We start from the raw sequence: 23,952 nt of genomic DNA, 5'->3' as shown, positions 1-23,952 counted from the left end.
TGCCCTCCCTGCCCCAAAGCTGTGACTGTTGTAGCATCTGCGTTCCTTTCACAGCTCATTGAGGTCAGAAGGCCCAGCCTTGCCCTGGGTAGGCTCTCAGGTGGTTGATTTTGACTAAGGCCAGGAAAATAAGGGAGAAGGTAGGACAAGAGTAAGGATGCTACATTGTGCCTTTGTAAGGTCTTCTGAACCCAGAAAACACCTGCAGGCTTTATAAACCATATTTCCCCGCGGAACCCTGTGTTATAAACATTTTCAGTCATCGTGCTTCCGCCAGGACTTGGACTTTGACGTGGACTCGACCGTCCTTTTCTCGATGGTCACTGTCCAGTGTGACTTGCTGTGCGCGGGCAGTGCCGTCTGTTCGGTCCAGCAGCGTGGCCACGCGTGCCCGTGGGGCGCTGCCAGTGTGGCTAGCGAGACCAGCAAACTGAATATCTAATTAATTTGTTGTGATTCATTTAAATATAAATACCTGCGGCTCGCGGCCGTCACAGCGGGCAGTGCAGGTCCCTGTTGCTCAGATTTGTGAGCCTCTTAGATGAGTGACACCTGGGAGGGGTCAGCAGACGGGCTTAGCTTCAGAATAAACCCGTCACCTACTTGAAGAAAGCGTGGTGTGGGGCTGAGGCTCATCCGTATACCGGGCAGGGGTGTGAGCTTGCTGTGAGTACTAGGATGCAGTGCTGGTGACTACGCACAGTTAACAGTCGTCGTTTCACCTCACACGGTGATACTCTTCAGTCTCACACTGCCCCCTGTTGGTCGTATTTCAGAACAGTGGAATTGAGATTAGAATGTGTAAAATTACCTCCCATTTAGGTGAGTCTAAGTTGTGCAGAATATGGTGCCCTTCTTTATCAGTATTTGGGAATTTGAGGTTCATCAGATATGTATGTAGGAAGTGGCTACATGGGTTACAACTTTCAAAGAATTAAAGTATGATTCAAAAATTCAGATGAGAAGGTTTTATTTTTTTTGAACACTCTTGATGGACAAAAGCTATCCAGGCTCTGTTGGTACCTCCTGGCTGCGTCTGGGAGCGTCCTCACGGCACTGGTGAGCGAGCGAGGGCCGCCGGCTGTGCGTCCTTGGCTGGCTGGCTGCCGCCACCGCAGGCAGGTGTCTGCGGAGAGTGATGGGAATCCACACAAACTGTGGATGCCTTGCTTTTACAGCTGCATCCAAGAATTGATGCCCGGAGAGCTGATGAAAACCTTGGAATGCTTCTCGTAGAATTTTTTGAACTCTACGGAAGAAATTTTAATTACTTGAAAACTGGTATTAGAATCAAAGAAGGAGGTGCCTATATCGCCAAAGAGGAGATCATGAAAGCCATGACCAGCGGGTATCGACCGTCGATGCTGTGCATTGAGGACCCCCTGCTGCCTGGTAAGAACCCTCTCTTTGCACTCGCCATGCCTGGAGGCATGGCGCGCTGGCTGGCCAGCCGGGAGGGGGCGGGTATGTCCACCACAGCGCCCCCCCACCCCCGGCCAAGGGCAGTCATGTGATCAGGTGCAGGGTCCTACTGTACTAACCCAGTTAATGGTGGCCCGTTCCTAATTCCTTGTTAATGTTTCTAATTGTAAAGGTGCAACTTTGTTTACTTTCTGTAATCAGAAAAACGTAGAAAGTGAGAATTAAGAAAAAAATTTATTTTTTCTGAATAGTAAAATATTATGTACCCATCATAAATCATCCGTTTTCCAGAAGTTTGTCACATAGAAAAGTGCAATATTTTGTAATCCCCTCCCTTTTGATGTGTTTTCCTCCAGTTTTCCGCGTGTGGATATAAACATTGATTACTGCCTCCTTCCTTAATTGGATGGCATCGCATAATACAAAAGGATTTGCAGCTTGTCATTTTACTTAGCATACCCCAGGCCCCTTTCCTATATGCATAGAGAATGTTCGTTGTAAGGACTGCCTCCTTGAAGAGCCCGGAGCAGGTTAAGGTGCTCTTACACCCACACCTTTGGTGACAATCTTTTAAATCTTTGCCAATCTGATAAGACCGTGCAGTATACATTTTCACTTATTTTACAGTTCTTTAATGATAAGTGAGATTAAACACGATTATTTATCAATTCCACAAATGTTTATCAAGCATTTATTAGGTGACACACTGTTCTTACTGTTGGTGATAAAATCAGTGACGGACAGGTGACAGAAAAGGTGGTGGAGATGGTCAGCTCCAGGTACACTTCCCTTTGTGTTTCGTTTTGTGTGAGCTCATGTGTTTGTCTGTCTGTCTGCTGGACTGTCCTCACTGACTTCGTAAGGTCCTCTGTGGGTAAGGGAGACCTTTCTTTGTTGACATGATGTACTTTTGTCTGGTGTTTTTTGTCTGTTTGGTGTTTTTTATTGTTTTGCTCCTGTATATGTTTCTCAGTGTCCTCAAATTTTTGAATTTTTTTACTTGTTTTGTGGCGTCTGGGGTATGGAACTTATTTCTTAAAAATCATTTGAGAGACTCTCCTCTGTGGTCTGTAAATACCGTGGTCCCTGCAGGGCTTTCTCAGCAGTGCTTATCCCTCAGCCCAGCAGGACAGGGTTCCATCGCTGGTTTGTCTGTGTTGGGTCAGTTACATGGCAGGCAATTCCCTTTGTCTTCAGTATTTGCCAAAATGTAATTGAAAAATGAAAACCCACACAGTCACTGGGTTATGTTATTAAACTTGGAGAAGAGAAAATTCCAGTACTTAAGAATATGTCTCCTAAAAAAAATCCTACCTGACTTGTGAAGAACAAGGTACATGTAAATGAAAATCAGAAACTCCGCTGTTCTTAGCAAACGTCAGCTCTTGCCTGTGGAGCTGGTGACTTGGCGGCTTCAGTGGAGGCTGCGTTTTATGTGCTGTCCACGCAGTTCTCAACAGCCCGGAGCTCAGCCTGGCACCCTCTTGAGGGTTTGCTCCTGCAGGTGCCCCGGTGCTGCCACACGCGGGCCTCGGGCTGGCCTGTCCCTCTGGTCAGCGTGGCAGTCTGCTCAGGTTGTGTTTTGGCCCCACTGAGGTTTCTGCCATCTGGTGGCGCCCACCCATCCTGCGCGCTGTCCCTCCATCTCTGTGAACGACATCTCTTCTCACGGAGGTGGATCCTGGTCTGATGGCCGTGAGCTGCCCACGCGGAGGGGCGGTGTGCTTGCCAGCGCCCCATCGGCTGTGCTGGCGGCTCCGGAGCGTGGCAGGGCTGGGGGCCCGTGTGGGAGAGGCTCATGGGAGAGGATCTCGTGGCTGGGTAGCGGCCCTCACGGCGGCCCCTCTGTTTCAGGGAACGACGTGGGCCGGAGCTCCTACGGGGCCATGCAGGTGAAGCAGGTGTTCGACTACGCCTACATCGTGCTCAGCCACGCCGTGTCGCCGCTCGCCAGGTCCTATCCCAACAGGGACTCCGAAAGGTAACTGTGTGCCGGCTGCTGCAGCCTCTGCCGTGCTGGTGCCCTGGCGTCTGTCGTTTGCTTCCTTGGGGTGTGTTGGTAGATGTACTGCCCTGTTTTAGGAGAACTTGGAAATACTGGTGAAGGAAGGCCTTTCAGAAATTGGGGATGGTCACCATGCTCAGGGGTTGAACACTTTTTATTTAGGGATTTAATTAATATGTTCTCAGGGTATTCGTGTTGGGGAGGTCATATCTGGCTTTCAAAGCTGTGAAATGTGATGCTTTTTCTCGGGCCGCCTTCAAAATGTGGGTGTTCGGCCCTGAGGGAAGCCGACCCCTGGCCCCCTTCCTGCATGTTTTCCCTCATTCCCCGTTTTGAGTGCTCTCTTTGTGGTGTATGCTTTTCTTGGTGATGAGAAGTATTTCTTTCTGACCTCAGGTTATGCTGCTGTGGTGGAAGTGGGGGGCTGGGCATGTAGGGAGGGAGATGAGAGGAAGTTGAAAGGGAGAATGAGATGTCGTCTCAAGTGCCCACTGAGACAGGACTGTGACCTCCATCCTCAGTAGGCGATGGAGGAAGTGGTCTCTGAGGCCTGGCGCCAGTGGTGGTGGCACAGGGCTGGTGGCCTCCATCCACTCATTGTCTTCAGGCAGAGCTTTGGGCCTGTGCTGGGTGCTCGGTGTCTCACCCGGGCAGTGGAAAACGGAACGTCAGACCCATGTGATCACTGGCGCTGGGGAGGGTGGGCTTCCGTACTTGGCGCTGGACTGCAGTGGTCTTTTGTATTCATAGGTAGATGTAGGTTTGAGGACTTCTGCGTAAATGCACCCACTTTTTCTATACTGTGATTTCAAAGTATGTTTGGGTTCAAACATCAGACGTCATACAGATTTCATAAAATTATTTTAGCTTTTCCCCCACCTTTCACTTAGCAAAGCTGTATGTTAAAATATGAAGTAGCTACTGGGAAGGATTGTTGGCTCCACGGTCCCCGTGTGCTGCGCTGACCCCGTGTCCTCCTGCAGCACCTTAGGCAGGATCATCAAGGTGACTCAGGAGGTGATCGACTACCGGACGTGGATCAAGGAGAAGTGGGGCGGCAGGGCCCCCCCGGCGCCAGACCCTGGTGAGAGACCAGCACGTCCTGCCACGTTGATGCAGGAGTGTCCCTTTGTCCCTTAGTGGTAAACTGCTCAAACTAAGAAGGTACCTTGTTTTCTCCAAGAGTTTCATTTAAAACTGTACGGGTCAGGCTGGTGCTGTCCGGTAGAAATACAGGGCATGTCACACATGCAGTTCTCAGGTTTCTAGTAACTGCATTACAAGTGTGGAAAGAAGCAGGTGAAATTAATTTTAATAATACATTTTATTCAACTTAGTATTCAAAATATTAACATTTGAACAGAGAGTCAATATACGAAGTTATTGAGATTTTTTTTTGGTACTGTGTCCTCGAGATCCAGTGTGTGTTTATACCTAGACCACGTTGTGATCAGGGTTTGTGCAATTCACAGTTTTGTTCCAAACACATTTAAATGCTTTCCAATAACTGAAATGTAATTTAAAAAAGTAAATTAATTGTAATTAAGTAAATTAGAAATCCAGTTCGCCAGGCTCAGGAGAGCACTTAAGGCGTGGTGGGGCCCTTGCGTGGAGGTGCGTGACGGCCCGGTCTTCCCTTCGCAGACAACAGGGTCAAGATCACCGAGCGGATGGGCGCGTGTGAGGGGGAGCAGCCTGCGCGCCGGGAGCCCGAGTCGCCCTACGGCCCGCGCCTGACCCTGTCCCTGCCCAGCCCCCAGCTCCTGTCCTCCGGCTCGTCCGCCTCCTCCGTGTCCTCGCTTTCCGGAAGCGACATCGTGAGTGTGTCTGCTGGGGGTGCGCGCGTGTGTGTAAAACACCCGCAGCAGTGAGTTTAAGCTCTGCCCCCCTCGTTGTATCACTTGCTCTGTATGCGTGAGGCCACCCTGAGTGGGCGCCCGACCGTCCCCACTGCGGCACGAGCCTCAGGTGATGGGTCCCTGGCCCCTGGGGAGCAGTGGTGCCTGCACAGTGGGGCTGCCGTGGAGCTGTTTTGCAAACTTACTCGGAGATAAGACCTTGCAGTTTGGGTGTCTCGTCTGCATTTCAGTTTTGCTGACCCCTGAGCCTGGCAGGTTGGGGCTGCTGCGTCCCAGGGCCCCCGGGGGCACGCCCGTGGCCGCTCCTGTTGCTCTGAGGGGCGCGGGCCTCGGGTGCAGCCCTCCTCTTGTCCCCCCAGGATTCGGACACGCCGCCCTGCACGACACCCAGCGTGTACCAGTTCAGCCTCCAGGTGCCAACCCCTCTGCTGGCCAGCCTGCCGGCCGCCCTGCCCATACCAAGTGGCAAACCTCAGTCCGCCACGTCCAGAACGTTGGTCATGACAAGTAACGCCCAGGTACGCGGCCCGGTGACGGTCCTGGGACAGGTTCCAGAGGCTGCGCGCACCGTAGGACCAGCTGATGCGCTAGAGTTAGAGAAAGGACTTTAAAAATCTTTGGAAGGTGTATTTCCATCTTGTAGGAAATCCTCATCTCTGGGTTGACAGGATGTGATTCCTGTCGCTCTGTGGACGTCTGTGCTGTGGACGTCCACCATGTCCTGTGCTGCACTGAGGGGACTCCTGGGTCCTGGGTCCTGAGGTGGCTTTTTTTTTTTTTTAATTTTTTAATTTTTTATTTTTTGGGGGGGTACACCAGGTTCAATCATTGTTTTTATACACATATCCCCGTATTCCCTCCCTTCCTTGACGCCCCCGCCTCGAGTCCCCCCCACCCTCCCCGCCCCAGTCCTCTAAGGCATCTTCCATCCTGAGGTGGCTTTTGACAAGGTTCACATTGTCTTTCTGCAAATTATGTCGACACCCAGCGTGAGACCGTTGTCCTGGGGTCGTGCCGAGAGAGGGGCTTTGATGCTGCCCCTGGGCAGAGACGGACCTTGTCCTTGTTTTCCCCGCAGATTGTCAGTGTTTAACACTCTTACTAAGTTTTGATATAAACTTTGACTCCTCCACATTATTTGTTAGGCAGTATTTATAGGGTTCTTTCTGTTCGAATATGTTCTCTTTTTAAACATTTAGACAAAATTAGAGTCTAAAAGGTAATTTCATTTTATTTTTTCCTGTTATGAAGGTAATTTAAAATATTTGTACAAATTTTAAATTTGTATCTACTTCCCAAATATACCTCAATTACATGTATATAAAGCCCATCACATTCATTTACTTCTAAAGTAGAGCCAGCCCTGCGGTGTGGGCTGTGGTCTGCGGTGTAAAGCCGCGCAGACACGTGGGAACGTGTCACCGTGTTTCTCTGCCTCGGTTCTCCGTCTGGCGGGGCGTCCTCAGGACACACTCCGGCCGCGGGGACCTGAGAGCCGCAGGCCCGGGGCGCGGGGTGCTGGTGGCCCTCAGCACAGCTCCCCAGAAACCTGTAATTGCTGCGTAAGCATGAAACGCGGAGGCAGTTGCCTGCACTGCAAGAAAGTAAACTCTGCCACAGACGAACTTGGCTTTAACCTTCCCTCGGGCTCAGCTCCCTCAAGAGCCGCGTGCCGATGCTGCCTGTGCTGTTCCTCCGGGACGCCGGGCACGTCGGGGGTGTGGTCAGGACCACATGCTGCGCCTGCTCCCACCCGTCACCCGCGCTGACAGTGCGTGGGGCGAAAGCTAAGGTCATCCAAGGGTAAAGACAGGTCTCAAAGCCCACTTTCCCATTTTATTTCCAGACACCTCCTGAGCCCCCTTGGGATGCAGTGGGGACTGAGAGCTGGGGGCACGAAGCTTTCAGAGACCCCCGGAGTGGGCTCTTCCCCGTGCCCCGTGCCCCTGGGTGGCGCGGCGTCCCCACTGAGGAGAGGCCGTGGCTGCGCTCCGGCCCTGGCAGCGGGAGGACGTGTGAGGAAGGGGCGTGTGCGCCGCAGCCCTAGACCACGTTCCTGAGGCCCCAGCTCCCGCTGCAGCCACTGCCCCTGAGGCCACGCTCACTCTCCAGGGGTCTTTGGGGCAAACACATAAGATTCTAAGACGAGAGCAGTGAGGTTCTCGAAGGTGAGGAGAGGGGCTCCCGCCAGCACCTCTGCCCCATGGGCCGCTGATGGGAACCAGCGGAGTCGGGGACTGGAGGGAGCGGGGAGGGGAGGGTGGGCCTGCCGTCTGCAGGCCTCCGCTCGGGCCAGTCTCGCGCCTCTCATCCTGCCTTGCCAGGGCTCTTTCCGGAGACCTGAGGGACAGATGTTTTCATGACTGTCATTTTTCTGAATTGTTTGGTCTTCAGCGACTATGCAGAGCTTACGACTGGGGTGACTGGACATACTTCACGTGGTCACAGCTTTCAGAATATAAAATATGTCCGATTCAAAACAATGTTGTGAGGTCACAGTCGCGCACAAACTAAGGAGCCTGTTTGCAAGTGGCGCCCTTGTCAGCACCCATGGTGAGAACGGAACGGTTAACCTGTGTAGCGTTGGTGCCTTATGGATGTCTCTGGCCATTCTCTCCCAGACCAGGTTTACTATACCTCCACCAACGCTAGGGGTGGCCCCCGTGCCCTGTAGACAAGCTGTCATCGAAGGAGCTCCAGCACTGAAAGCCGTCCACCACGTGTCTTCCCCAGCCATCCCGTCTGCGTCCCCCAACCTGCTCTCCAGCCCTCACCTGTATCACAAGGTACGGGTCCTGTCCGCCCAGGCCCTGGGTTCCCACCAGGCAGGTTTGTGATAGGCCAGCGCTTAAAACTTTCTCCACCAAAGAGGGAATTCCACAAAGATTATTTTTTTTTCTTTTTTTCTTTTTTTCTTTAAAGGGCATTGGTTCTCTGATCATTCAGCTTCACGTGTGCTTTCCTTTGTAACAAACAAAACTTCACACGTTAAGAAATTATTTTAAAATTTCGTATAGTTTAATGCATCATGCATTTTTTAAATTTGTTAGCATAAAAATTAAGTTTGAAGTGAAGATTATTTTGATTTCCCATTTCTCTGTTAGATTACTTTGCACGCTAAGAACTTTGGTTTTTAAGAAGCAGACGATGAGACCAGGAATGGTAACACCCGGCCGCAGTGTGGTCTTCCTACCGGTTCACCCCCTCCCCGTTCTTTGCCGAGGGCGCGCTGGGCAGGGTCTGCGTGTGACTGGCTTCCTAGCCCCGGGGCCCTGTGAATACACTTGTCCATTGCCCTGTGGCTCTTCTGAGTCCAGATCCCGTGTGTTAGAAACCCGGTGTCAGGAAAACAGGTTGTTGCTAAGGCGCCGGGATGTTGGGGAGAACCACGGCTGCGTCGGTGGGGGTCGGGGTGCCGGGTCCGAAGGCCGTGTGCCCAGGCGGGCGGCGCTGGTCCGCGTCGGCTCCAGCCAGCGCTCTGTCGCTTCTCTGATCCCATCACCCAGTAAGTGTTGGTCCCTGAGGGTTGGGTCTTTGGACCTATGTCACTGAGTCCTGCTTATCGTTTTTATGTAGATTTCAGGAGTAGGACGTTCCTTCCTGGACGTTCGATGTATCTGACACGTACCTGGGCCGCTCTGCTGACCCGTTAGGAATACTCAGGATGAAATCATGATGGCAGAGCGCAAAAGCACTCTTCCTTAATAGCATTTTGACTTTCCTTCTCAACCCCCTCCTGCTGGTTTTGCTCCGAAACCTTCCCGAGACCAGCCGTGTTGCCCCCCACCTGCTCTGCCTGGGGCTTGGCGGCCTGGGAGGGGCGCCCCGCACGCACCCACTGACGTGGACCCCACTCGTGTGTGTCCCGAGTATCATCGGGAGAAAACGCGAGGCACCCTCTTATTCCTGTGGACACGTGGGACCCGTTAGCCGTGCGATTCGAGGTGGTTTGAAACAGGCCCCAGTTGTAACGTTGCCCGAGTCGCTGGAGGGGCCCGTTCTCGGTGTCTGGGTGGACGGATAGGAGTCCCTGGGGGACGGCAGCGGGTGGCGCGCTGTCGGCTCCTCCACGTCTGGTGTCGTGTGCCCTGCGCGCCCCCTGGTGGGGTCGTGGCTCCTGCTCACTCAGGCCCCCAGCCCACGGGGTTGGGGGGCGGGGGCGGGGAGGCGGGCCTCTGTGCGGGGGTGGGGATGTCTGTCCAGGCCTCCCTCCAGCCCCGTGTCCCTCTGGGTCTCCTCAGCAGCACAGCGGCATGAAACTGTCCCTGAAGGGCTCCCACAGCCACGGCCAGGGTGGCAGCTACAGCGCGGTGGGCAGCGGAGGCGTGCGGCCTCCCGCGGGCAACCGGGGGCACCACCAGTACAACCGCACCGGCTGGAGGAGGAAGAAACACACGCACACGAGGGACAGCCTGCCCGTCAGTCTCAGCAGATAATGCTGCCGGTGGCGCCGCTCGGCCCCACGTCCAGACTGAAGCGGGGTGGCCTTGGCGCCCCCGGACCTGAGACCAGCATCCAGCACGTCAGCCGGGCCCCACCGCCTGCCGCTGCTCACTCTGCATGTTCCTTGTGTGGTGGTCGCGTCCATCGTAAAGAACAGCTCCTTGTGCCCATCTGTGAAGCCTTACTAGACGTGGATGCTGTCTCCTGCCTTCCCAGGACTCTCCCTTCAGTGCCGGAGCAGGTCTGGACCGGGAACTGCGGGGACGGACGGGGCCTTGGCGTTTCTCGGCACCACGTCTGTCCTTTGCGTGGGGTACTTTCGTTTCACGTTGTCAGAGCAACGGAGATCGAACCCTGTTATCCGTTGGGAGGTCGTCATTGTTTTACTGCCTTCACTTTTTGTTTCCGATTTCAGAACTGTTTTTCTATGTAAATATTGAAAACTTATGATTTGTGCAATAACTCAGATATTTTTTATTTAATTTCATATTTTCACATAAGTTATATTTAAGGGAGGAGGGAATTTTTTAAACACGCTTAGATCCTTTCCCGAGTTGCATTTTCTGAGTTGGGTTCATCCTGTCGGCTGGCTGTCTGAGCATCGTGGCGGACACCGTGGGCGAGGGGCCTGGGTTTATTTTTATCTTCCTTTTTTGGGTCAGACGTGAGGCCTCTCAGATCGTGGTGAAGGAGCTGAGTACCCCCAGCAGGTTTCCGAAGGGGTTCAGCTCCAAAGCCTCCTGACCAGCTGCCCGCGGGCTCTGCCGTCCGGCCTGTCTGTTGTCTTGCTCTGACCACGGAGTTTTAATGTTTTGGGTTTGGTTCTTTTAACCTACACAACAGACCCAGCATTTAAAGTGCCAGAGTATAACTTTCTATGAGGAGAAAAGGTTGTCACGTTATAAAATCTTAAACAAATGTGAACTTTGAAACGCTTCAGTTTTAGTAACACAGCCTGTCATGATGGGTGTGGGGCGTATCGTCACGGACAGTGGTACCCAGTTTTAGGAATGTGGAGAAAGGAATTATGTTGATTCCATTGTGGAATCTGTAGCAGTATGCATTCGTTCTGTTAAGAGCAAATATAGGAGAAGTACTTGAGCTGCTCAGCGCGCCGGGGGGGGATCTGTAACACATCGCAGGCGAGCACAGCCCAGCGTCGAGCCCAGGGCGGCCGGCACCCGACGGGAGAAGCATACAGGTATACTATGCAAGTGTCTCCTGCCATGACAACCACTGTCTTTGTTACCCATTTTGAACACTACGATACCCATCCTGCCTCACCCTGAGTTTTCGGAGCACCACAGGTGTCCTGGGAGTTAGGGGCCTCTCCTGGGTCATCCGGCACCCATTTTTAAAACAGGGGTCCTGGCCCTGCTGACACTACAGGTGGGATGGTTTTTGAAGTCCACTAGCAGAGAAGGTCAGGACGGGAAGTTTACTGCCATGACCCCAGCGACGTGCAGGAGCGGGGCATTCTCGAGTGGGGTCAGAGCGTGACAAGCCTCACCGTGCCTGCGGCCCCCGGGAAGCAGGTCTGGCCCCTGTGCGTTGAGAGCTGCCGGCCGCGCCTGCAGGCTCCCTGGGCGGTGTCCGAGCCGAGTAGCACACTTTGTCTGCGGTTCTTGATGATCGAAGGTTATAAAAAATATTTAAAGGTATTTAAATTGTTGAACCTGTTGATAAATATTTATAAAAACTGATACGTAGGCCTGTACTAATCTCTACGCGTTAGCAATATCGATGGTAGCCCTCCTCTAAGGAAACGCTGCTGGCCCGGTGGGAGCGCCTGTGCAGGGGTGCGTCTCTGGGCGCCCAGTCTCCGCCCAGGCGCCAGGCTCCAGCCCGCCACAGCGAACCGATGAATTGGCCTGGCCCCCCGTGGCCAAGCGCCGCAGGCCTGACGACAAGATATCATGTTTCGATTTTTTTTGTGTGTGGACAACAATGTGGAAGCTAAAATTGACATATTTTTATGTAAAGTTTTTCTATTCTTTGATTTTTAATAAACTTTGGAAACCAGGTGCTGGTTGTGTTTGAGCGTGTCTTTCCTTTTGGGATGGGGGGGTGTCGCCTGGAGTTTCCCTTCTGGACTTAGTTCTGAGTGAGGATGGTGAACGATGGTGTTCTCATCGGGTCAGTGATCTCAGAACCTGGTGAGGTTGCAGGCGGGCGCAGGAGAATCAGACCTGTCACAGGCTAGGCTGGCAGGAGGCACCAGAGCCGTTTAAATGATGCTCTTTGTGTGCGGCTTCTGACACGCTGATGTGACAGCATGTACTTAACTTCCCGACAAATCATCTGTGCCTTCCACATCTCTCTTAGGTCAACGTTATATTCCTTCAAAATACGCATTTTAAACCACCAAGATCATAACGTGGCTTAAAATGTAGCTTATGATGAGCATTTATAAGGAAACTGATAACACTTCTGACACCAGTGAGTGACTGGGCTGCTTGTCTCGGGCTGCATGGCCCCTGCGAGGTGACGTTCTGGAACCGCCATCAGGAGAGCGCGGCGTGCTGTGGGCTTCTGGGTCGTGGGTCCTGCGCTCCTTCCTGTCCTTCCACAAAAGGCTTCCTTCCGCAGGTGCTCTGAGCCGTGCTGCCTGGAAACGCCAGGCCTGCTCTTGGGAACCCGTGTTCCAGTGAGGTCACAGGAAGCCTCCGAGAGCCGCTGATGCTACGTGACCTCAGTGGAGAAGCCAGGATGCCCTGGCTGGAGGTGAAGAGTGGTAGGTGCGTTTTTCTGGACGGGACCTCCGGGGGCGGCCTTGGGCCGGGACCCGAGTGGTCCAGGGGAGCACAGCAGGAGGTCCGATGGCCGAGGCGGGGTGCAGGAGCAGGCGGCGGGCGGGGGCAGCTCCTGGAAGCCCGGAGGGGAGGTGGGAGGGTCTCTATGCCACTGTGACCACCTCTGGAGGATGGGCTGCGGGAGGGTGTCGGAGTGGTCCAGGTGAGAGACGACGGCTGCCTGGGGGCGCTGGACAGGCTGCGATGGGGTCAGTCTGGAGGTGGAGCTGGCACAGCCGCCTGGTGGGTGGGGTGGTGGGAGGGGAGCCGCCGCTGGCCATCTCCAGGTTTCTGCCCAGAGCTCTCTGTGCGCGAGCTTGGGGGACGGGCTGAACAGGCGAGCTGTGCTGTGAGCCTGGAGCTGGTGGCAGGGTGGGGGGCGGTGTGTGGAGACTGCGGGCACCTGAAGTGTAAGCAGGGCCTCAGGGACAATGCGAGGGGAGGCAGTGCCTGTGCTGTCCCAGTGGGGCCCTGCGTCCTCCCAGGACACGGCGAGCCGGCGTCAGCTGTCGGCAGGGGCCCGCTGCAGCTCTGCCTCAGTTGGTGTGACCACCTGCACCTTCACCTGTCTCAGGGCCCATCAGCCCTGACCCCCAGGCTTCCTGATAAACCCTTCACGGCCGCATCTCCAGGATTTCCATTTTTTTTTTTTTTTTGGCCAAGATGTGTAGCTTGCGGGATCTTAGTTCCCTGAGCAGGGATGGCACCTGGGCCCTCAGCAGTGAAAGCCTGGAGCCCTAACTGCTGGACTGCCAGGGAACTCCCTCCAGGATTTCCTCTTTGAGTTGCTGCAGGATGTCAAGTGTCCTGTCTTTTTCCCATTCGAGGTAGCTGGGCCCCAAGAAGCCTGTACGCACGGGGGGGTCGCGTGACATTGGTAATCCAGACGTGTACACATTTTTGTTTCAATCACCCTGTGATGATTTTTTAAATTTATTTTTTATTCTGTTGAAGTAGAGTTGACTTAAAATATTTCAGGTTACAACATAATATTTCAATATTGTTATAGTTTATACTCCATTTAAAGTTACTGTGAAATATTGGGTATTTTCTTTCTGTGATGATTTGGTGAAACTTTGAGGAGGGTGTGATGTTTACCCTAACGCTTTAGAACTTGCAAAGTTCCTGCCAATCTTCAGGCAACTTAGATGACCACAGGAAGCTGATTAGAATGGATAGTGGCTACCATGAAACACAGAACCCCAAACACCCCACACTTGGGGCTAATTCCCACTGTTTAAGATAGACTCAAGAAGAGGTTACCTTACTGTGCTTTCATGGCTCCATGGGGGGCTCTCACCATTGTCCCTCAATTGCATTCTGGCAAGACCCCCGCCGGAGATCCATGCCCCTGCCGGTCCCTCGGCCCTGCTTGTAGGATAAGGGACACTGTGGAGTCAGCTAAGGCTGACGTTCACGTGACACCGTCAGCACTGTGGCTTTGGACATCTCCATCCCGGGCACAGGTGTCGTCCACTTCCAGATGATAAGGGGAGGCACAGAGGTTAAGGAACTCGGCCAAGGTCATTTAACAGGTGTGGAGTGAGAGGGGCCCCAGCTCACCGTGCCCTCAGGGCTCAGGTGCTGCCTCCCCCGTTCCCAGCGAAGAGGGTCTCAACCCCCCAACTCAGCTCAAATTCACACCCCTCCTGCCTGCTCCCCTCCCTCCCCTCTGAGACATGGCCTTGCTTCCCGGGTCAGAAAGCAAGCGTGGGGCCCCAGGGTGCTTGCGGCACTTGCCCTGCGCTGCCCGGCCTTTGCTGTGTTCCACTGGTCCTGTGCTCTGTCTCAGACCCCTGCTTCTGTCTCCCACCAGCCTCCAAATCCTCCAGGTCCCCCCGCCCCCCCCACACACACCATCTCCTCCTTCCCTGGAGGCTCCTCGCCTCCTCAGGAACCATCAGGGTTCTCTCCACCCTCTGCCTCCCCTCTGGGCAGCATCCCTGCAGTGCTGTGAAACCTTGGGTCAGCCTCAGCCCTGCTTCTCTTGGGCTTGGCCTCCAGGACGCCCTCACCTCCGGGGCCTCCTTGACATCATTTTCTCTGCATTTTCCTGTCTCTACTTGTGCCCTGGCTGGATTACCCCACAAGCATCTCCCAGGCCCCTGACCTCAACAAGCCCTGGCCACACTGGCCCCCTCCCCCTTGCGTCCTCACCCGCTTCCGTGGATGGGGACTGCTCTCAGCCTTCCTTGAACATCCTGTCTTATTCGTTGGGCATCCATCAGCCTCTGAATCTGCTACCTGCACCTTCTCAGGAACTAGCTCTGTCCCGTCCCTCCTTGCCTGAGCCCACCCTACCTGCCTCATCCCTGCCCTCTCCCAGGCGCCATGCCCAGGCCCACCCTAACCCTTGCCCCTCTCCCGGACACCACGCCCTGGGGCCCACCCTCATCCTCGTCTCTCCTGGACCCAGACCACCTCCTGGTCAGTGTTTAGTCCATTCTCTAACCCTCCCTGCATGGAGCACCACTGCTGATCTTTCAAACACAACCTCAACACCGTCTCTGCTCCCAGGATGTCTCTGTGGGGTCCTCAGGACGGCTTTCCCCAACATCAGGCATTACATTATTTCCTTCCCAGTTTTCCCTCTCTGTGTGCGCTGCCTGAATTGTTACTTACCTCCTTTTTTAACAATCAGATCCACTTACTTAAAAAGGAAAAGATATCGCCTCTTAAGTGGTTCGGGGCTGAGACTTGCAGGTCGTACAAGTGCTGCAGGGCTGGCCTGAGCAGTGTCCTGTGCCCGGAATCGGGAGCTTCCTGGGGTTCTTCACCCCAAATGCACGTGGTCCAGAGAGGAGCAGGGAGGAAGCTGGTCACCTGTCATTCCCCATCTGCCTCCTCATCCTCTGTTAAGGGACACTGGCCAGCCCGGGCACTGGGGGTGCTGGCTTCAACACAGCCCCGCATAAGGGTAGCTTAGAGCTCCACCTGCGCCTTGAAGCCCTGGACAGTTGTGGCTGGGTGGTAGGACCACGCTGGCTCCCCTGCAGGGGCCCGGGCATCCCTTCTGAAGAGAATGCCACCCTTTCCAGTGCCCTCTGAACACTTGCCCCTCAAATGGTCTGACTTGTTCATTTGTTAATATCCGGTGAGCCATTTATCAATAGTCATGTAAAATACAATAAAAATGAACTAGTGGAAACATGAAAGTGAAAAAGCAAAATCCTGGATATAAATATACAAAGGGAACGCTCAGGTGGTTACTTATGGGATCCGACAGACATAAGCTGTGCCGTCAGGTGTTTGGGTGTCTCTAAACGTTCCCGCAGACGTCTGCACCTCCCTGTGTGGTCCTGGCTGGGCTCAGGGGCCCCATCCGGCCCCTCACCTCGCCCTGAGCGTCAGCTCCCACCGTCCTCAGGCCTCCCCACAGCCCTCTCGGGGAACATTGATCCTTTGGGAAGCCCTGGGCCACGAACACGATCCGTGGTGGTTCCTTCTCATGGGTGGCCAAGGCGTGCCCACGTTACACCACTGCTCTCGACAAAGTGATCCAAAGACCTGCGTGGGGTGTCTTCATGGAGGGTTGGCTGCCTGGGCCCCACCTGCAGGGATCTGAATTATTAACTGTGTAGACGGAGCTTGCACGCCCCAGCTTTGTGCCTCAGGGGATTCTCCCAGGGGGTCGGGGGTGAGAACCAGTGCCCAGAGCATCATGTTTCCTATTTCAGCAGCTGCCTCACCACAAGGAGCACATGGTACTGTGCTGCCAGGCAGGTATGACTGTACAAGTTAAATGAACCACTGTCCACTCTTACATGTGGGACCTATACTGCTCTACTCTATCCTGCTCTATTTCATTAAAAAAGGGTGGGGTGGGGGAAAGAAAGGGGAGAGGGATAAATTGGAAGATTGGTACTGACATATACACACTACTATATATAAAACAGACAGCTAATAAAGACCTACTGTGTAGCACAGGGAACTCTACTCAATACTCTGTAATAACCTATATGGGCAAAGAATCTAAAGAAGAGTGGGTATATGTGTACGTATAATTGATTCACTTTGCTGTACACCTGAAACTAACACAGCACTGTAAATCAACTATACTTCAATGAAACATTACAAAATAACAACAAAACCCCAGATCACTGGTGGCCTCACCCACTGCATCTCTCTCACCACCCCGGATAGTCTGGATCCACAAGATCCCGGAGCCCAGAGAGGGCACGAGCTGCCTTGGAGGAGGAGGAGGGGAAGCTGGCCTCAGTGCAGCTCCTTCCTGGGGTCCCTGAGCCAGACCAGTGTCCTCTGTGCTGCTTTCCAAGGAAACCGTCTGGGTGGGGTCCGAGGGGTTTGGCCCTTTGAGAAGCGTCTCACTGGCTGGAGGTGACACTGCGTGGTTACAGTCTAAATGCTGCTGAATTCTGTTTTGGGTGCAAAACAAAGAGCAGCCGGGAGGTTTCTTGGCTTCCGTCTCTCCTCATGTCTTGAATTTCCAACTCGCTGTGAAGACCAGGTAGGTCTGGTGCAGGGCAGGGGGTCCTTCCTGAGTGTGGGAGGCCCTGACACCCCTGGCCTCCACCTGTGCGTCCCAGGTCCCTCTCGGGCACAGGTGCATGTTGGCTGTCATTGGGGGTGCCGGGTGCTCCTTTACTCTGCCCGCCTATTCTGGTGCCGGCTCCTTCGTCCACGTCCAGCGGGCCCCTCCTACCCTTGGAGCCTCCTGAAGGGTCAGAAGGGCTGTCTGTCTTCACTGTGTAGGGTCTTGGAGTCATCACTGGTCCATCAGTCACCTTTCTTACTGATATTTACTATACCATGGTAGGAAGGTAGTATTTCTTTTGTGTTGTTTGTTATTAGACTTTTTCAAATTTATCTTCTTTACTCAGTAGATGGTGAGCTTTCCGAGGTGTGAGTGAGTGTGTGTGTGTGTGAGTTCCCGTGCCTGTGTGTGTCGCTCACAGGCTCAGTGCCACATGGGACACCGAGACATCGCTTGCTGAGATCTCACTGGTTTATGGGCAGGTGCGCGTGCTTCCCGGCCTCTGTTGTTACATGAGAAGAAAGTCAGGAGCAAATAGACAGCAAAGCTTCAGTGAATTAAAAAAAAAAAAAGCTTTTATGTGGAAAAATGCAGCAGGAAATAGACTCCAGGTTCATTTTAGGAAAACTGGCATCTAGATGTGCATGAGAATTTAAAAGAATGTCAAGTCCTCCCTTTGGCTGTAGCACATCTCATTGCAGTGTTGCCTGTCCCGGAGGGCTTTGCTTGGTTCTTTGATAGCTAGTCAGTTGGGGGGGAGGGGGGCACGCGGGGAGGGGGTGGCCCTGGGCCACAGGGAAGCTGGATAAATGTCAGCGTTTTGTTTGGCGGCTTTGTTCTGTCCCAACCATCCCCACCCCACCCCGACTCTCACCCCCACCCATCCCACCCCGCCCCGCCCCCACCCCCACTCCCACCCGCCCCTCCCCCTCCCCACCCCCTCCCCACCTCCAACTTCCTGGATGGGGTGTTTAGTGGCCGCGAATCTGCCTCCCTCACAGGTAATGCAGGTCTTCCTGCCATCCTGTGGCCACCCGCCCGGCGAGGGAACCTCTGCGGTGAGCGGGGGTCGGAGCCTGGCCGGGCATCGCTGTCCGCCCCACCGGGCCTCTCCGCCGAGGGCAAGGCCAGGCTGCGGAGCCTGGGCCCGCGGAGGAAGGGAGGCGGCGCTGCTGGCTCACAGCAGACGTCGGGGGCCCGGCCCTGCGCCCCCGCGGTGCTGGCCCACCGCAGTCACCGCCCGGCGGGAGGGTCCCGTTACCGAAGGCGGGGTGGACCCCTGAGGTGAGCTGTGGGTTCCGTTCATGTTTGACAAGAAACCACGTGCCCAGGTTTTACAAAAGGACGGGGACAGGAGGCTGCAGTGTTGGATCCGTGACATCCCAGCAGTGCCCGTGGGGTGGGGCGGGGGCCACTGCTGGCGCGTGGGGACAGGGGCGCCCCGAATTGCTGAGAGCAGACGTCCACCCTCCGCGCAGACCCGCCGCCGCGTCTGGCCTGCGCAGGGGGCTGGTGGCTCTGCTGTCCTCAGGTCCCCGGTGGGTTGTGTGCTGGAAGGCCGGTGGGGCAGGCGGCAGAACCGCAGCGGGGCCTCAGGGGAGGGTCCGTAGTGGAAACGGTGCTCAGCACGCAGGAGCAGAGTGGAGCGCATCTCCCGGGGGGAGAAGGGTCCTCCACACGGGGCGGGGGCCGTGGCCCCCGGGAGCCAGTGCGCAGTGCGGGTGGACGAGGTCTCTGGAGCTGCGGCCGCCACGTCGGGGATGGGAGGGTCCCTCGGCCCGTTGGAGGCGCTGCTTGTGGCCCCCGCCTGCAGCCGAGGATGCCGCGGGCTGGTACTCGATCGGCTGTCAGGCTGACGGCCGCATGCTGGAGAACAGCAACGGAAGCATCACGGTCACTTGGGACAAGTCCGCTGGACTCAGCAGCCACCGTCGTCATCACACGAGAAATCCGCTTACACTCGTCAGGGAAGGGAGAGAAGAATTGTCAGGTGCTTCACCCTTATTTCAAGGGTGGTGGGGAACGCCCTCGCGGGCTCTGTTCCCCAATCCTGTTAACAGAGGGTCTCACCCATGGGGTTGACGAGAATTCGAAGACATCATTGCTAAAAAGTCTTGATCAGGGACCCCACGGCCATTTCAAGCTTGATGTAAAAAGTTAAGCTCAGAGAAATCCACTCAGACTCCTGCCACACACAAAGTAAAAGGTTTTATTTGGACATTTTACACAAATTCAGTATCTCCATATATTGTATTTCGTTGTAAAATTATAATGATATATAAAAGGGAATATGTTTTTGCCGCAGTTCATATCGATGCCCCACATTCCTTGCAGTTTACCCCAATGTACTACAAAAACACAGTGGAGTTACAATTTCTGTAGACTCAAAATCTGCTCTGTCACTACTGTCGGGAATCCCTGTCTTACAGGACAGTAAGTTTTGTGGTCACAGCTTCATAGGTGTTCTTATGTTGTCCTTGTATTTATTCTGCTTTTATTATAAAAATCTGCAACTGATGTGGGATAAAAACTAGAGAAGCTATGAAGCAAGTTTCCTTTTCACTACCTGTGACGTTGCTGTTCTAGGCTCTAATCATGGGACCCGGGTGGGTGAGAGCTTCTTTTCCACCCAAAGAAGAAACCTGAGGTTCCATCACCTTAAAGCCCAGTTGGCATCTCACATCCGCAGAACCACAGGGGGTTAAATTGGGCAGGTCAGGGCATGCGATTCGGCTGGGTGGCTGGATCCTGGTGGCTTTGGCAATAACAGGTCTGGAGCTCGGGGTCTGCGGGGAGCTCTCCCAGCGGGATTGGCCGTGGCGGGGCTTTTAGACACACAGGCTCAGTATACAGAGAAGGGCTCACTCAGTGGGGTTTGCACGCCCTGCACATCCCCCCCCAAGCTGTGGTCCTCAACCATCTTAGGGGGTCACCTCTAAGCCCCTACATCCTGCCTGGTGCAGGGGTCTTTGTTTATCTGGGGCTTTGAACCCTGGCAGATAGGCTAGCAGTGTGACTCGTGGGGTGCTTGGGTCACACTGTAATCAGTTTGACCTCTAGAGGCTCCAGAAACTGAGAATCCAAGGTTGACACCCTCCCCCCAGGGAAACCTTGGACACAAGGCTCAGGTAAGCTTTCCTGGTTGGTGATACTTCTCACTGTTGTCCCAAGAGTTTGTGGTCATCTGTTACAGCAGCGGTAGCAACTGATACGGCACCACTTCCTCTGCCTGAGGCAGAAGGAAGGGCCCTGGAGCCGCGTACCTGCTGCTTTAAGTTGGTATTTCCATTTGGTTGGTTCAGAGGAGCACATGGGAGACGGACAGAGTCAATGAAAGAAGGTTCTTTAAGCTGGGTTGAAGGAGCTTGGTTCAGTTAGATGAAAAGTGCTCTGTGTCCTGAGAGCTAGTAAAGCTCTAGCCTCAGGGATGCTTCTATCATCTCACAGAAATCCCTACAATGTGTCAACATCCACAAGTTAGCACATGGCTTGCCTGTCCTCACCAGCAGTCAAGAGGAGGTCACAGGAGGACGTGTCTTGCATCCTCCAGGAGAGCCGGCTGCGGGCTGCTCTGATGTGACTGCAAGGATGCAGGCCCTGCCTCCTCACTCACTCAGACGTGGTGTCGCCACGTGGATGGAGTGATCACAGCGTGTCCTGTGCGCGGAGGCAAGTCCCAGGGGAGCAGGAGAGGAGCTGCCCTGTGGCCGCCACTCAAATGTCTAGGATTCGGTAGAGAGAGCAAGGGAATCACCCTGTGTCTAGACTGCCTCTTCCCAGGGTCTTAGAAATGCTTTTAGTTACAAGGCAGCGAGTCTGCTACTGGTTCATGTTGTGACATCAGCGCTTCTCTGCACACGTACACTTGTGAACGGACCCCGCACCCTCTCCCCTCTAACCGCCTGACTTCACTGCCGGCAGAGACCGTCTCGCTTTCCCTGTGCCTCTGGGTGGGTGCTCGTGGGCTCGGCAGGGGGCTTTGGTGGGGCTGGCTCACGTGTGCTTCATCTCCGAGCACTGTCACCCGGGGATGCTGTGGTGGCCCAGCTGGAGTCGGCTAAGTTGGGTGGTGTGTGGGGAGCTTCAGCCCCACAGGGATGCTCTGAGAACCAGATGCTCAGCCGCTGTGAGCCCGCAACACGTGCTGTTTGTCTGGAGTTTGCTGGGGCTTGTGTGGGGGCTCCCCAGGGCCACCCCATCTGAGGGGTTTGCCAGGAGCACTCCCAGGACTCAGCATGTGATTGTATTTGTGGCTCAGGTTTATTCCAGCAAAAGGATACAAAGTGAAACCAGCAAAGGGAAGAGGTGCCCGGGGTGAAGTCCAAAAGGGGAGCCCCCAGGTGGGGGGGCCTTAATTCCTTCAGCGAGGAGCTGAGACAGCGGGTGTGAAGTGCTGTCCCCCAGGGAAGTGCAGTAGTCTCGGTGCCCGGGGCTTTTACTGGCGGCTGGTTACGTGGGCACCCACTGCCGAGTGAGCTGGGATGGAAATTGCGGACCCCAGAACGAAGCAGTGCTTGCGTGGTCTGCACACAGTGAGCCCCTCTGATCAATGAGGGGTGGTGGGACCCTGCAGCCCAGGACTCGTCCCCGCCCTAAGGAGGGTTGTTTGTCTGGGGGACTTACCTGCGGGAGCCTGGAGGCAGGGGACGTACCACTGGGCTGTTGGAGGCCCTCCAATCTCAGCAGGTATCACAGGCACTTAATCCTGAATCTTAATCTCCGGCCTCCCCCCCAGCACGGCGGGCGCTCAGCGGATGTTTATCAGGGAGGGAGGTGGGAAGGGAGGTGTGGGCGGCTTCCAGGACACCCCCTGGGGCTGCTCCTCCACCCCCTTCACCTCGGCAGGAATCCCTCAGCCCCACACAGCCCGGCTCCTTCAGACCACACGCAACTCACCGGCCCCATCGGCCTGAGGTGGGAGCCACGAGGCAGGGCTTTAAAGCCTTTTACTTTGCTTTCTCCACTGCTGAGTCCTGAACGCTGCCCGGCCCACAGATGCTCAGAAGAGCCAGTCCCTAAACCAGGCTCTGTGATTAGAGGAAAGCATGTGCTCATTGGCTCAGGCTGGACCCCAGCTTCCCAGGAGCATGGGGGAGAAGGGAGCATCCCTTCACAAACCAGAGAGCCCATGGGGTGGGGGCTGTCCCCGGAAGAATTGTCCTCTACGGGTCAGCATCTGACCGTCCTCTGTGGTCAGTGTGCCTGGGCTGATTTCCGCCTTGCCCTTCCACCTCTCTGTTCTGGAAGGAGGGAGTGGGCCGTCCTGGGGGCGGGGGTGACATGATTGGGCTGCTGGGGGAGGTCAGCAGCTGCAGGAGGGCGGGGCAGGAGGCTTGCAATCCCATCTTCCCTGTTCCCTGGCCAGAGGCTGAAGCCATATCCCCCGCACTGGGGTCTGTCCGCGCTGGAGTGGCTGCTGCTGTCTGTTCCGTGAGCACGTAGGCCTGGGCCTCTCTCTGCCTCGCCATCTGCCCTCCAGCTCCTCTCTGGCTCCACTCAATGGGCTTTGCTGCCATGGGGCTCCTGTGGCCACTTTGGACTGTCCCGTCCTGCAAGGGTGACATTGGTCCCCCGCTGGGGCACGACCCCCCCCTGCTCCTTGGGACAAACTCTGGCCCTCCTAGCACATGTGTCTGCCCGGTGGCCTCACCTGCCTGGGAGTTTGACGGGCCCCTTGGGGCATTTTGTCCGCACAGAATGTTCTCTGCGTGAGGCGCCTGGCCGAGGGGCCCCCTGCGGCAGGGCTACATCTGCCCGGAGGAAGGGCATCTCCTCCTGGTCATCACGGAGGAGCCATGTGGGCCAGCAGGGCAGGGGGACCCAGGCACAGCCGGGTGGCGTTTGGATGGTGAACTGTGGTGTGGACCCCGGGCTGCTCCTGCTGGCTCTGGTGCAGTCACAGCATCAAGCGTGCAAGGGGTGGGGGGCTTGGGGCTGCGGGGCCTCTCAGGATGCTTCCTCAGCACCTGCCAGCCCCAGGGAGGTGTGTCTGCAGTCCCGGTGTTGCCGAGGGCGGGGACTGCAGGGACCCACAGAGACGGGAAGATCGAGCCTGGGCTGCTGGCCACGGCCATGGGGACTGGTTGTGAGATGGACCAGTGTACCCACAGGGGTGGGGGGCTGGGGGGAGCTCACGTTGGCTGTGCCGCAAGGCCCAGTGTCTACCTCTGTGCTGGGAGCTCTTCTCCTTGTCCATCTGCAAAGCTCTGCTGAATCTCCAAGATCCACCCAATGTCACCGCCTCTGTGCAGGGACCTGCCCCAGCCTGACAGAATTAATGACTTTGAGAAGAAATGCACCCTCAGTCCCACCTTCCAGGGACAGCATTGTGCCGAATGACTCAACCTGGGAAAGGTGTGGATGATGGAATTGAGGGAGCGTGTGTGTGTGTGTGTGTGTGTGTACACACATGGGTGTTTACCCGCACACATGCAGGAAAATACACCCTTAGTCTTAATGCAGAAGCTGTCAAGCAATCACCCAAGGGCCTGCGATGCGGCCTGTTGACTTTATCCTTTTGTAATTACATTTTTTTCATGAAACAATTTCCAGTTAAATTTGTTTGACAAGGTACCAAGTGAAACCCATCTGATCTAGAAAATGACAGGAACACGTTTAATCTTTCCAACTTAACCTTTTCATCCTGACTTAACCTTTCCCTTCTTGACATAAATGAAGAAATTACAGCTCTTGACTTATCGATTTAAGGAGATTACAGAGGAGCCTCTTGGGAGAAGGAGCAGGGAACAAGACGTGTAGCTCCCCTAGGCCACGGAAAGAAGATGCTCCGTATCTGGGGTCTCAGACACGCATAGGACACGTGGGCTGTCTCCATGCAGGCTCCTTATGGAGCAGGCACAGCTCAGAGCCCTGGGGACCAGGCGGTTTATTTAATGCTCAGCAGGATCCCAGGAGATGGGCTCTGGTGTTGTCAGC

General features: G+C 55.0%; 1 protein-coding gene across 6 annotated transcripts in view; it reads left to right on the top strand.

Annotated features, from left to right (window-relative positions):
* The window catches only part of TENT4A (terminal nucleotidyltransferase 4A), a 52,454-nt gene extending 40,701 nt beyond the window's left edge, over positions 1-11,753 (top strand). Inside the window, exons 7-14 of one of the 6 annotated variants that reach the window (XR_009049146.1) lie at positions 1,179-1,392; positions 3,277-3,403; positions 4,411-4,511; positions 5,072-5,244; positions 5,646-5,804; positions 7,908-8,072; positions 8,391-9,230; positions 9,528-9,657. Coding sequence is in view for 4 of the 6 variants with exons in the window: in XM_057708510.1 (XP_057564493.1) it covers positions 1,179-1,392; positions 3,277-3,403; positions 4,411-4,511; positions 5,072-5,244; positions 5,646-5,804; positions 7,908-8,072; positions 9,528-9,722 (1,134 nt within the window). In the remaining 2 variants the exon portion in view is untranslated. Of the gene's footprint in view, positions 1-1,178; positions 1,393-3,276; positions 3,404-4,410; positions 4,512-5,071; positions 5,245-5,645; positions 5,805-7,132; positions 7,455-7,907; positions 8,073-8,390; positions 9,497-9,527 lie in introns of those variants that run through there. The other 5 variants (XM_057708513.1, XM_057708511.1, XM_057708512.1 and 2 more) reach the window with 5 other exon arrangements.
* The last annotated feature ends 12,199 nt before the right edge of the window (positions 11,754-23,952 follow it).

This window comes from Hippopotamus amphibius, chromosome 15, assembly GCF_030028045.1.
Source record: "Hippopotamus amphibius kiboko isolate mHipAmp2 chromosome 15, mHipAmp2.hap2, whole genome shotgun sequence".
Lineage (NCBI taxonomy): Eukaryota > Metazoa > Chordata > Mammalia > Artiodactyla > Hippopotamidae > Hippopotamus > Hippopotamus amphibius.
This window is presented reverse-complemented; position numbering and strand designations above follow the sequence as displayed.